General features: G+C 45.6%; 1 protein-coding gene across 3 annotated transcripts in view; it reads right to left on the reverse strand.

Annotated features, from left to right (window-relative positions):
- hipk2 (homeodomain interacting protein kinase 2) overlaps positions 1–10416 on the reverse strand; it is a 67131-nt gene extending 56715 nt beyond the window's left edge. For 2 of the 3 annotated variants that reach the window (XM_023956100.1, XM_023956097.1), the window contains exon 1: positions 9967–10414. In XM_023956100.1, coding sequence (XP_023811868.1) covers positions 9967–9985 — 19 coding nt within the window. In that variant the 5' untranslated portion in view covers positions 9986–10414. Of the gene's footprint in view, positions 1–9966 lie in introns of all 3 variants that reach the window. The other variant, XM_023956098.1, reaches the window with a different exon arrangement.
- Positions 10417–13848: the final 3432 nt, after the last annotated feature.

A 13848-nucleotide genomic window follows, 5' to 3' on the forward strand; every position in this document is an offset into this window, starting at 1 on the left:
GCTTTAGAGGCTGCTGCTGCTGCTTTACTATCTGACAGAAGCAGCTGGACGGTCCGGCTGAGCATCCTTACCGCCACAGAAGACAACAAAAGTACGCAGGAATGAATGCATGTTGGTGCTGGTGGTTATGCAACCGTCTGAGCCCCTCAGGTTCTCCAAATCTGTCTTCACCCATCAAGGTTTGGGACATTTGCTGCTCCTCAACTCAACTTTATTTCAAAAGCGCTTTCGTCCAACAGCAGTTGACATAAAGAAATAAAAGAAACGAACACTAGAACACGTTAAAACCAAAGATTAAATATAGGGAGATAAAGACGGTACAATAAAAGAAAGTCTCATGTTGGATTACAAGCCAGAGCAGAAAAAGGAGTTTTTAAAAAACGGGTTTTAAAAATGGACAGCGACGGCAAAAGCTCTGACCCCTCTGAGCTTCCGTCCGGACCTCGGTACCTCCAGACGAAGCTGATCTGAGGCACCGGGCCGGCGAGCAAGCAGAGGGAAGCTCAGAGAGCTACGGCGGGGCAAGACCATGTAAAGATTTAAAAACAAATACAGGAATCATAAAATGAAACCTAAAAAGCACAGAGCGATTCCAAAATGGGCGTGTTGTGGTCTGTCTTCCGTCCTCCTACCAGAGGACGGGCAGCTGCATTCTGAACACATTGGAGACGTCAGAGAGACGACCGGCTCCCGAAGACATCTCTGACTCCTCACAAGAGGGAAAATACAACAACAGACACCCTAGAGGATTCACCAAATGCCCCACCTGAGGCAGAAACCCAAAGAACCAGTAAAACCTGACCAGGAAGTCTGGAGACCATTGGAGCGCGGCAGAGGCCTCCACTTCCTGTGTTTCCAAAACACTGGGGCATAAAAAAATAGAAGTGACTGTAAGAGGAATATGTTTGAAGATTTGTTCCTGGACAGAAAACGAAACTGGTCGACTCTCACTGTTCGTTTATGCGAGTGGTGACACAGAAACCACAGAGTCTGCCAACGTCCTGTTTTGAAACCTGTGAGAGAAAACCATCATTAAAAAAGAAAGACGACAGAGAGAGTCTGTTCTGTCTTGTATGGTGGCTGGAGCTCCTGCCGCCACGGCGTCCCCTGACATCAGGAGTGTGTGAAATTTCAGCGGGATGTGTGAATCTGGTCTCAGCGTCTACAGATCGCACTAATCTAGACTCCTCGGCCTTTTTTTCCCCTTCAAGATGTCTCGACAAGTGGATGCTTAATAAAGCTTGAAGGCCACAAAGGCAGCGGCGGCGCTTTTCCCGCTTCTGTCTGTAAACACGTTCTGGACACAAACAGGTTTTCTGCCTCTGTTTCTGAGTGAAGATCGTCACAAAACAGTCACCAAATGGCAAAAACCCAGCAAGACGAGGCTTTTGGAAACACCTCGACAGCCCCACACTGAGCTGCGACGCACGACAAGTATATATTTAAATCTGATGGCACCTTGAAATGAAACCGGCTGTTCCAACCATCCACAGTAGCAGGTCTCCACTAACAATGTTTGCTGTTTAAACTCCGTCCTCATGTAGATATAGACACAAATATGACAATGACTAAACATTAAGCTTTTGTCTCTCCTATCCTTTTCTGTCTATTGCTATATGAATGCATACCATGCATGTTTACATGTAACACTAGTTTGTTAAGTGCTTTAAAGGTTTACTTTTGTTTTAGAAAAAATAAAACTATTTCCTGGCAAATGAGAATAGTTTTTTGATATAAAACTGGAACTGCAGTAATTACTATTGTCGACGTTTCTATGGCAACCACTCTCGCCAATCAGGAGTGAGCTTATTGGAAGGCCACACCCCTACCACTTGAGAACGCGCTACACAAAATCTATAAACAAAGGGTTTAGGCTCCGCCTACTTTTTTGAGGCGTCTGATTGGTCGGTTTATAATTTGAATAAATAAAAAATGAGGATTTTCAAGAAGATATAAAAAAAAAAGGTATCAGAGCCAGAACGGTTCCTTTGACCAATAGAATGATGGACAGCTGTTTATTTCTCTACAGAAGTCTATGGGATTTTGGCTTCTTGGAACCACTTCCTGTTTGGAACGCCAGGGGGGAGGAGTCAGTCCAGTTCTTAAACAGTCCATGGAGGGGATAGGCTAGAGCAGGGGTGGGCAAACTACGGCCCAGGGGCCAAATGCGGCCCGTTTAACTATTTAATCTGGCCCGCCTAGCCGGAATAAATTATATTAATAATCCTTATTAATGTTTTATTTTTCCCTGTAAAACTGGTGTCTACACATAAATTGAGCTTTGCTGAGGTGCAGTAAGGGATTTTGCATTCTTGTGTTAATGGAGGATTTGTTTTTTTCTGACGGTCATGTGTGTTTTTCAGGTCGGAAAGTCATTTTCCTGATCATTCCAACAACGCATGAATGCAGCATTTCTCTTAAGTTTGCATTTTTCCTCCAGGGCCATCAAACCATTGATGCAATTGGGACTAAAAAGAGAGTAAAAGCCACAGTTTTAAAGTCAACCCTCCAAAATGTTCTGTTTTAAAGTTTAGTGATCAAATTTTAATCAAATTTAAAGTGTGCTTTTGTTATTTTATCTCTTATCAGGTGGATTTCCGAAACCCTCTACGCATCTGCTCCTGGTCCGGCCCTCGTGTCAAATACTCTAAGTGCCCCACGAGTCATGAAGTTTGCCCTCCCCTGGGCTAGACGTTAGCTTATCCCAGTCTCACTTGTTTTCCCGGGTTCCCAGAGAAATTCTGCCTCTACGGTTGGCGTGTTTGTGTCTTCCTAACATCCGAACCGACCTCCGATGTCGTCCTGGTCTCTGAGGCCTGCTAAGGTAAAAGCGGCTGAATTGGGACCTGCACAGCCAACGGACAGATCTGCAACCCCCGACAACTCTGCGGCCATTACCGCAACCTCCTCCAGGCAAACCCCCCCCTACCCCCTGACCTCTGTCTTTGCCGCTGAGGCTAATGGGCCTCCAAATGAAGGTATTCATCTCTGCTCCACCACACCACCACCTCCTCCTCCCATCTTGTTGTTTCTGCGGCGCTTTTTCCCGGCGCCGTCACTCGCCGTTTTCCCTCTCCATCTCTGTCTGTCAGGCTGAATGCAGGGGTCAGTTCAAAAGGCTTCCAGGCAGCGCCGCACGCCACCCTGAATGCGCCTCCGGCTTTGAAGTGAGGAGCACATCTAAAAGGTGAGCAGACCTTTTTTTTTTCTCCTTTTAATGCTGCAATAAGCATGAGGCGAGTCAGAAATTCAGCTCTGTTTGGCAAAAATGCTTTCAAAAGATGTTTTTAAATCACATCGCTGTCTGTTCATAAACAATAAATGACATAAGAAACAAACAAAAGTATGCGTTGGAGGATAATCGCAGTAAACAAGACTAAACCTAGACATGTTCTCTGGGATCTGTAGGAGTGACGCTGCTCCGCCCCTTTTTGGTCCTTGGAGCATCATTGGAGGAACAGCAGGAACGTCAAACTGAATCAGTAACCTTTTTATGATCTGGCTGATCATCAGGGGCTCGTCAAGGTTTCACTTCTAGTCTTTAGGTGCAACGGAAAATATTTTAAAAAGATGAATATTGACTTGATGAAGAACCGCATCTTATAAAGGCAAAATGATAAAAACCTTTGAGCTCGTTTTTGTTGCCTTTTGAAAAGAGTTTTTCTAATAGAGCCGGTTAGGAGGACATGGGAAGGGGGGGGGGGTTACAACAGTTCTAATGCTAATGCAATAATGAGAGACATTTCTCATGTTGAGGAAGGAAGGAAGGAAGGAAGGAAGGAAGGAAGGAAGGAAGGAAGGAAGGAAGGAAGGAAGGAAGGAAGGAAGGAAGGAAGGAAGGAAGGAAGGAAGGAAGGAAGGAAGGAAGGAAGGAAGGAAGGAAGGAAGGAAGGAAGGAAGGTGACTTTAGGAGCCACTGAGCCAAAGCAGGTGGGAAAAGGGCTAAAGCTGCTCATTTTCATGCCTGTTGCCTCTTTTGACTCCTCAGGTTCTCGTCTCCTGTCTGCTTTGGGGCTTCTGCCCCCCCCCCCCTCGCCCCGGCTCCGGACACAAACGGGGGCTCGTCCGAGCTTTGAAGTCCTTTGGTTACACGCCAAGCGGAGCGGCGTACCTGCAGCCATCCGCCCACCGCTCCGCTTCCCGGAGCCAGCAGCACTGATGGGGGTGGGGGGCCTGGCGTGGGTACTCAGTCCACGTCGGGCGGGGTCGCACACGGTGGCGCCCAGGACTGCGACACAGAATATGAGCGCGTGCAACCTAAAAGGCCCCATCCTCCTAATCTGGCTGTGTAATTCATTACCTCTCTGCTCATTTTAATATCTGTCTGTAAACATTAACCCCCCCCACACACACCGCCCCCCTCCTCCTCCAGCGCCGACCACACGTCATTCCCTCGGCGGGAGCGAAAAAATAGGGGAGGTTATGAAAGGCTTGATTAAAAATGTGCAAACCATTTTTCACTCCCCGCTTCGGGTAATGTGATGAGACGGTTTAGGGTCTTTTGTTTAAATGAAGTGCCTGCAAAGGGTGGGGGTGGGGGGGTGGATGCCCCCCCACCCCCTTCCTCCCTCCACCTTCAATCATCTTCATCTCTTCACCCAACTTTTCACAGAGTTTCATCCAACAGTGGAGCTGAACTGCAAAAAGAGCGAGACGGTTTCCCGAACAATAGGATTAAGAGCCGGGACGGCTTTAGAGCGAGGTGGGGGGTAGATGGGGGGGCTTAGGTGTAGGCAATAAGAGTAGCCGGGGGAGGACTGATGGGAAGCAATGAGGGGTGTGAGGTTTATGGGTTGGGGGTCATAAATAGGCAGAACAATAAAGCAACAGTACCCCCCCCCCCCCAAAGCACGCACACAAGCATTTGTAGTAGTGGTGGTGGTGGGGGGGTCCAATCTGCCCATCAGGCTGTTGCTGAAGTGTCACATGGGCGCCATGTGTGCCGGCCAATGGCCTCTCGGCTTATCAACAAACAGAGCAGGGTGGGAGGACAGATAAGTGAGGCGTGGGGGTGGGGCAGAAACGGCGAGTGGAAACTACCAGGGGGGGGTAAATGATAAGAGCTTAGAACGTGAGCACACGCTATAAGGGATGCAGGTAATTATTGCACATGGCGATAACGGTCATACATGACAACCGACTCATCAGAAAAGTGTCTCCATGCTGCAGGAATCCGTCTGCAACGACGCCGCATTCACGCCCGGCGGCGCTGACCACGACCACAGTGTGGACCTTTGTTTGAACTGTCACTCAAAGATCAAAGAAATAAGTATGTCACAAGGTATTCTGAGCTTTAGCAGCAAACACGGAGCAGACCCTCCTTTATTCCATCCCCATCAGTTTAATAATAATAATCAAGTGCAGGGTTGATGCCATAAAGCTGAATAAACATGAAACTTAAAGAGTAATGATCGGCAAAAATAAATAAATTACATAAAGACAGGATCAAAGTTCACCATAAATAAAGTTAAAAAACAAAAAAGATATATTTTTGTGAAAAATGCCAGAGCCGGGTATCGAACCAGCGAGCTTCCGAACCAAAGATTCCCCATGGATTACATGGAGGCAGAAATCCTGGAAAAGTTCAAAGATTTGAAGGACCAGAAGTCATAACTGGAAAAAGCTGAAAGAGATGAACATTTAAATAGTTGAATGTTAAAAATAGCTGAAATATTGTTGAAGGAGATAAGCAGCAAAAAATGGAGGAAGATAATAGAATAAAGAAAGAAAAACTATGGGTTGAATACTTTATAGTATTAAACCAAGAAGTGCACTTTGACTGTTTTTACTAAAACCAAATAATATTTTGCAGCCTTAAATAAAGTGTCTAAAGTGTCCCATTTCCTCCAAAAATGAACCAGCCCAGAAGTGGCGGTTGATGGCGGCGAGCGGCTGCCCTGCCATTCAGAATCCCGGGAAGCTGTTCCAAACAAGCTGCCACCGTGCACAATGTGAGCAGCAGCAGCAGCAGCAGCAGCAGCAGCAGCAGCAGCAGCAGCAGCAGCAGCAGCAGCAGCAGCAGCAGCAGCAGCAGCAGCTGCAGCAGCAGCAGCTGCAGCAGCAGCAGCAGCAGCAGCAGCTGCAGCAGCAGCATCACTCTGTTTGTTTCTGCAAACACATTTGCAACATATGGCAGACTCTGATATTGGGGGAACTACAAAAGCGTCACCACATCTCAATAAAGTTTCTTCAAAAAAAACAAGTTTTTGGAGTTTGTGTCCATAATTTGCTTCAATCTTTTTCTTTTTAACTCCCTCTGAGTCTGTTTTCTTATCTTTAAAATAAATATGTAACACGGTGAGATGCTTAGACGCTTTCTGCAATCTTTATTTTCACACAAATAAACCAAAAACAGACTCATATTTCATGACCGCGCTGCCTAGAAAAACAGGTCTAATGTGTGCTGTGCTCCACAAAAAAGACAGATTTATTTCAGAATGAAACCCTGTTGAGTGTTTTAATTACATTTTGTTTAACACTTGTTTTTGTAGTAACGCTTGAACTTTATCATTCGTGATCATTATTTTACACAATAATTCTGCAATTAACCTGAAACTGTTAAACAAATAACTCAATTCCGAATAGAACTTTTTTTTACAACAAAAATAATAAAACTTACAAATATCAACTGTGAAAGAATACACCAAACATAGACGAGGTCCAAACTGTCTGAAACAAACCAGGCTAAACCAGGCTAAGTCTACTAAACTAACTCTCTCTCTCTTCTTCCCTCCTCTTCTTTTCCGTCCGGTCTAACAAAAAACGATTAAAAATACAACCAATATAAAAATATATAAGGTTTAGTCTAAATTACAGAAGGGGTTTATTCAAATATACACCTTGTGTGTCAGAAGATATAAACCTCTGTTGTGACAGTAAAACAGCTCTCATCTGATTGCTCAGCTGTTGGACAGGACAAGTAGAGAAAAAAAACAGTTATCAGTGTCCCATCATCAATTCTTAGTGTCTTCTTGCCGGTAACCGCCCTGCAGCCCCCACCGGACCAAAAAAAGGCTCCAGCCTGACGTTGATAAAGACGTTCAGAGCAAAATAAAAGTGCAGGACTTCAATCATTTCTGCCTGTAGTTGCTTTGCCCCGCCCCCGTAATCCCTGACCAATGAGTGAAGAGATCTTTAGTCACATGGTTTTGATTAAAAGCTTTAGTTCGGAAGAGGAAAGTCTGCTTGACGGCCGTCTGAATACAGACCAAACGCAAGGTTCAGGACTCGATCGTGACCGAATTAAGCGGACCGGGTCCGGACCAAACGGTTCTACCAGTCTGAATACCCCCTCAGCGTTCCAAGGATTTATTCCAGGCGGTATGAACTATGTGTCATGGCTGTTATGTTTGCTTTAACCCCAAAAGTTTCAGCACCAAGAACCTTTTTGAAGCTTTCACGTATGTGGGGGCGGAGCCAGTGTCGTGTGTTATTGCAAACAGACCAGAGACGACTTTTCTATCTAAGATCACCTACCGCTCCAAACTATCTGTGAACACTGCCCACCAAAAGGAATTTGGTTCCGAAAAAGTTCGGCCAGACCAGAGAAGACACCAGCGGCGCCACATTTCCCATGGTGCCTCCAAGCCTGCAGTGCTGACAGCTCCTTCCTGCCTGTCGGTAATTATTCACTGTAACCGTCACGCCGTCCCTTATGAACTGTTTATCCACACCCCTCCGTATCTGTCTGCTTCCTCACTGTGGACACTGAAGAGCTGAGCACGCCACTCGGCTTGTCATAGCAGTCAGGAGGATTGGCTCCTCGAGGTGTGGCCCCGCCACGGCCGCCGCGGCTCTTCCTGTGCTCCCAATCACAGCCTGAAAGTCTGCAGTCGCATCCGGAAGCGGCGTGCGAGGAAGATATCGATGGAGCTGCTCCAAACAGCCGTGGAGGGTTTTTCTCCGTCTGACGGCGGGGTGGTCGCACGCTGCTCTCTCGGAAAGCGCGAGGTTAATGTGAAGTTCCATTAGCACACAATGGCTGTGCAGACGGATAAATCATTAACCTGCATGTGACGCAGCAGCAGCAGCAGCAGCAGCAGCAGCAGCAGCAGCAGCAGCAGCATCTGAGTCACAGCCTTTCTGCTTTTCCAGACAGGAATATAGGGACCGTACCGGTTGACCTGGGACAGACAGATCTGCAAACGTTGCCTCTCTGCGTGGCGTTCTGTACTGCACATGTCTAATCCCCGCGCAGATGCAGACAGATAGAGACATATGCACACATCCACACACAGCCAAGAAGGCCAGGAGTTCCACCCTGCCTGAATACCAGCTCTTCTGCAGCCAGAGAGCTGCTGGGCCTGCTGCATCCATCAGACATCCATCAAGGTGTCAGTTCGGCTCCCGGGGTGATCCCACCGCCGGCCTTCCTGCCAACGAGCCTGCCGGACGTCCTTTCGCCTGAGCCAAGAACCAAACATGCGAGCCAGACAACCGACGCGTCGGGAAAAAACGTGTTTCATCTCAAGATCCGGAGTCCAAAACTATTTTTTCCTCAACTTTAAACAGAGGAAGATCACCAACATCTACACATGTCATTTAACACCCCCCCCCCCCCCCACTCTGTGGCTAAAGGTGAGGAATGACCATAAGAGTCGGTCCTGATCAGTCAGGGCCCCCCCCAGACCTGTTTTCCAGAGGAGACGTTGGCCGTTTCCATGACGGCTCTACACTGCAGTCCGGTCTGAGGCTGAGGAGGACAGGCAGGGTCATTAATTCCCCCTGCTGCCTCTTTCTTTTCCTTCCTCCTCCTCCTCCTCCTTTTCCATGGTAAAGGGGAAAAGTCAGAGAATGTAATTTACACTAATTACCTTTTTGCATAGGAGTCTCATTACAGCCGCTGCTTTTCATGTTGTTGAGCCAAAGTCTTGAGCTCCCCAATGAAAACTCCCCACAGCGCCGAGGACCACCAACACATCCTACACGTTTCTACTAAAACGCAATGTTCTGCAGGAGTTTTGCAAAAGCAAATCGACTTTGAACAGTTTTCCTAACAAAACAAAACAAGATAAAGGGGGGGGGGGTCCCTTTAATACCAGCAGAGGGACTATTGAGTAAAGCCTCTGAAACGTGAGGCAGCTCCGGAATGAAGATGGGAAACAGCCATCATCTTCATCTGCGTGTCCGTTTCAGGCATTTAGGACGTGAAGCTGGATGTTTTCTGACAGGAGAAGCGCATCTGCCAACTTCTGCATGAAGACATGGAGTCAGAAGACTAAAAAAAAACAAAAAAAACAGTGGAGCTGGAGACGCTTCCCCCGCTCTCTCGTGATCTTGTGGTGCGTGGGGTCTCAGTGTCACCTGCTTTGATGCATCAATTGTGGAGAAAAAAGCGTGAAGAACTGGAAGGATGTAAAGATTTAGGGGAGCACGCGCGCCCGCACGCGCACAGCCAGGGCAGCGATCTCTCCATTATTGGATTAGTCGCACAATGCTGCGGCGAGAGCGCGTGTGCGCTCCGGACGCTTCCGGAAGACAATTGCATTTAGGAATCAATGCGACATGACTGCAAACGCCAAAAAGTCCTTCAGCCTGACGCGCCGGGGGGAGGAGGGGGGGGGGGGGGGGACCGAAAGCAGGCGAGACCGGGACCGTGCTTGCAGGCTGAGGCTGCGCGCGCCTCCCGATCCGCTCTGCGTCTTTGGACCACCTCTTCCTCCAGAAACAGAATGATTAAAATGTAAAAACCGACACAGCTCTGGAGGGACAAATGTGTGAGACGGGGGCTCCCGTGAGACCCTTCAGGAGGAGGATGGGGGGGTCCGGCATTTTTAACGGACCACTCTCTGAATGAGATCATCCTGAAAAGATCTTTAGCTAAATAAACGGGGTTTGTGTTTGAATTTCTGGAGGAAAAGAGGGCGCAACTCCTCACTTCATCCGCTCCATCTAATCCGATCACGTTTGGGATCCAGCTGCTCACAGAAAGCGCAGGAAAGAAAATACCCCCCCCCCCCCCCTTACCTTCGTATACAGGGGCCATCGGTGCAAGGATTCCCGTTATTCATGGCCAAACGGGAATTTCTGCTCGGAACTCAGTGGAAATCTGCCATCTTGACGCGCTGAGGAGCAGAGGGTCGCCGCGGTCTCCTGCATTACTGGCCCGGTTCATCAATGAAGAAAACGCGCAGAATGCACATATCCAGGCGCGGAGCAGAGATCCGATCCGATGCGAGGACGGACGGACGGCGGGAGCAGGAGAGGCTGCGCGTGAAGAAATCCCACCTGTGGGCCGCGCGCTTTGGCCCCCCGACAGACGAGCCACGGTGACGGCTTCACTTCAGCTATTGTGAGACATGTCGGAGGAGTGAGGAGTCTGCAAAAGTTGCAGCAGTGGACAGACGGAGCGCAGCGAGTTTGGCTCACAGCGGACGAGTCGAGCGACGAGCGCATCGATGGACGAAGAGGAGGAGGAGGAGGAAAAGGAGGAGGAGGAACCGACTGCCCAAAAAATAAAAGACAAGGAATCGTATTAAAAATTAAATCACATTCAGCATAAAAATAAATTAACATAATACATTTAAAATATAACTTCAAACTAGAAAACAGTATTTAATAATAAATAGTCAGAGTGGCAACTGCTTCATAAACGTTGGTTTAAATAGTTTTTCCATCTTATATATATTTTTATTTATTATTTTCCATTTCTATACTAATTGCATAAATGTAGTTTATGTAAATTGTCTTGTTGGTTCGTTTTTAGGTGGTGCATTCAAACGGCACAAGGACAATATTTTATTCCTCTATTCTAAAATATATATTTTAATTACAGAGCATATGTACTTTTATCGAATCTGCAAAAGTTCAGCATAAAAAGAGAAAAAGGAAACAAAGAAAATCAAACATGTAAATAGAAAAACATATGTGACGCATACATACTGTGAAGAGAGGAAAATATTTGAACAAAATTAATCATTCTAAAATATAATGCTGGATTTTTAGAGCATAATGTGGAGGTTAAAACAAATCACAAGCATATGCTTTATTTTATGTATTGGAGAACAAAATATAGAATACCTTCAAGCAGAAATGCAAAAACACGTTTTGGGAATAATTTTTTCTGTTTTCTAGAGTCAACTTGTTGGTTTATTCCATGAACTCGGTTAATAGAATCAAAAATGTTTTTTATTATCGCTAAAAGATCAAGTCTGTAAAAATCTGTGACCTGTAAATCGCCTCTTCCGCCCCCATGAGGCGCTCGCCTCCCCGTTCGATGACTCCGCGCTCGTTTGGTTGCGCCTGCGCAGCTCGAGCGCTCCTGCTGAATGACGACATGAGATTTGCACAGAACGAACAGGGAATCGGATTACAGGGGCTCACACAAATGTGAGTAATCTGTCATTTAGGGGCGACCGCGCGCGAGCACTAAATGAAACATGTCAATTTGGACACGTGGGCGGATGTTGATGCTGCAGCAGGGGGGGGGGGGGGGCAGACGGTACATCCCCCGCCCCCCCAGACAAAAACAGTCTGAATTATTACTTTTATATGTGCAAAGCACCACAATATGCTCACACTCATCCAATGACAGCGACACAAAACTGAAGGGAAACCATGGCAACGGGTAACGCCTAAACACAAAGTTTGGTGTTCGATTCCCACAGCAGCTCCCAGATCCAGACATGGATCAATAGCAATCATCCCAACATGTTTACATTTACTTTATTCTAAATTATAATCAATAAAACATTAAAAAAAAACACGTTAGAACAAAATATAACTTAGTGACAGCAAAAAAGGATAATTACAATTTTACTTATTTAAAAAAAAGGAAATTTATGAAAACTTTAGCAGCATTTCTAATAAATAAATTACAATTTATTTATGCATGAAGTTATTTTTCTATTTTTTTCTTCAGAAGTTTATAAAAAACTGACTATCGCTGTTGCAAAAGAGATCTTTGATCTCCCTGAGACTTCCGGGTGGAAACAGGTTAGAAAAGGACGCGCCCAGCTGCGTGGAGCTGTGTAAACATCACTGCTTCTCTTTTACTGAATGAGGTTTATTTTTCACTTACTGTGCTTTAGGGTTTCCCTGAAATCTGCCAGAGAACACACTTCAAATGTGGTGATGATGGGCGCCCGGCTCCAAAGTCCTCCGCTGATGCTTTTCAAGCTTTCCATGTGAAAAACCAGGAAAAGCTTTTGCACACAAACAGCTTTTTCAGCGCAGTGTGACGATTAAAACAAGGAATTCATGACATAAATGAACCTGAAAGCTATTTACAACATCTTCATCAACACACAGAAAAGTTCTTCTGACCTTTTTTTCCAACCAAAACACTGAATGTGTCGTATGGGAGTTCATGAAGGAAGCTAAAGACTTTATTGATGGTACATTTTGAGCCCTAAGTAGAAAAGAAAAAAACCTGAAAACAGACGGTTGACATTCTTTCAAACGAGTGAAAAATGCTAAAAAGATTTGAGACGTTTGATTGGTAAATTCTTGTCCCTGCCGCTTGTGAAAGTCGTCGCCGTGCAGACCTGAAGCAGGATGTTGGCGTTCTCCCGGCGTTTCCCAACCCAATCCCTTTCACCATTCGCCCCCCAGCAGTGTTTCATGTTAGGCTGGGAAGTTCTGACAAATATGGCCACCCTGTCAATCACATTGTCTAAAGAATAAAACTGGATTTTCATGAACAGGTTGTGTCAAACTTTTTCTTATTTTTTATTTTTATTTCAAAGTCTTCCACAGATGAGCTGAAGAAACATTCAAGTTTTATTCATATGAAATGCTGACTTCCAATGCAAAACTGTTTGCTGTCGTTTGGTTTGTCAATAAAGTTTTTTTTGAAACAGTTTAATAAACATCTCAGGCTATTTTTAACTCAGAAGTCGTGAAGAAAACTGTTTTTTGATTCATTTTTCTGTTTGTTAAAAACTTTGTCTATGAAGTTCTTTAACAAATAAATGGTAAAAAGTGAATGACAGCAACCACAACTGTTCAAATAAATTAGGTTGTAGAACTTGGTTTCCTTCTTGAATCTTGATGAAAAAGCCTCACGGGGGCAGATCCACAGAGGTGATGAGCATTCCACAAACGAGTTCCTGCTGGCACAAACTGGAAACAACTCTCCATCCATTCGCACACGCACGGAGAATAACTGACACGCCTGCATAAAATGAAACGATAAAAACGCAAGTCATGGAAAAATTCTCGGGGGCGCTCAAGTATCGCGACAGCTCGTACTTAGACGGCAGAACGGACAGGGAGAGCAGGACAAACAGAGGACGGCCGAAAATCACCCGGGTTACAGTATACTCAATTATTACGTAAATCTTAAGCAATTGTGTGTGATTGTTGCGAGATGCAGACGTAGATTTGTGTCCTTCCACAACCGTTTCACGTATGTCTAACATTTTTTATGCATGTACCCGCGTATACGGCGCACATTTCACGTTAACTTATAAGTATCTCTATTCGGGCTACAATAAGCTACGTAAAATACACGTAAACTGCGTTATTCTCAACCGACAAAAATCTTTGAACAGCTCAAAGCTGAATTAAAGACCTGTTGGCGGTAATCCTGGAGGAAAAATCGACATATGATGAATGCATGAAACACTTACGTATCACGTAGAACACGCTTGAATCATGAAAGACCAGCATTTTATATGTGGAAAATGTGCTAAACGTATGTAGTAGCTCTTTAGAGGTTATTTATACCATGGTCCGGGTGAATACTTGATTCTGATTGGCTGCTGGGCGTGCCTTAAGTACGGGTTAATGGCCGACGAAGTGTAACCGCACACTTCGAAGGCCATTAACCTGCTTATACCATGGTCATTTACAAAAAAAAATATTTTTCAATCAGTTTTAGTCCTTAATTCTTGTTTTTTTTCGATT

The sequence above is a fragment of the Oryzias latipes genome, chromosome 6 (genome assembly GCF_002234675.1).
Source record: "Oryzias latipes chromosome 6, ASM223467v1".
Classification (NCBI taxonomy): domain Eukaryota; kingdom Metazoa; phylum Chordata; class Actinopteri; order Beloniformes; family Adrianichthyidae; genus Oryzias; species Oryzias latipes.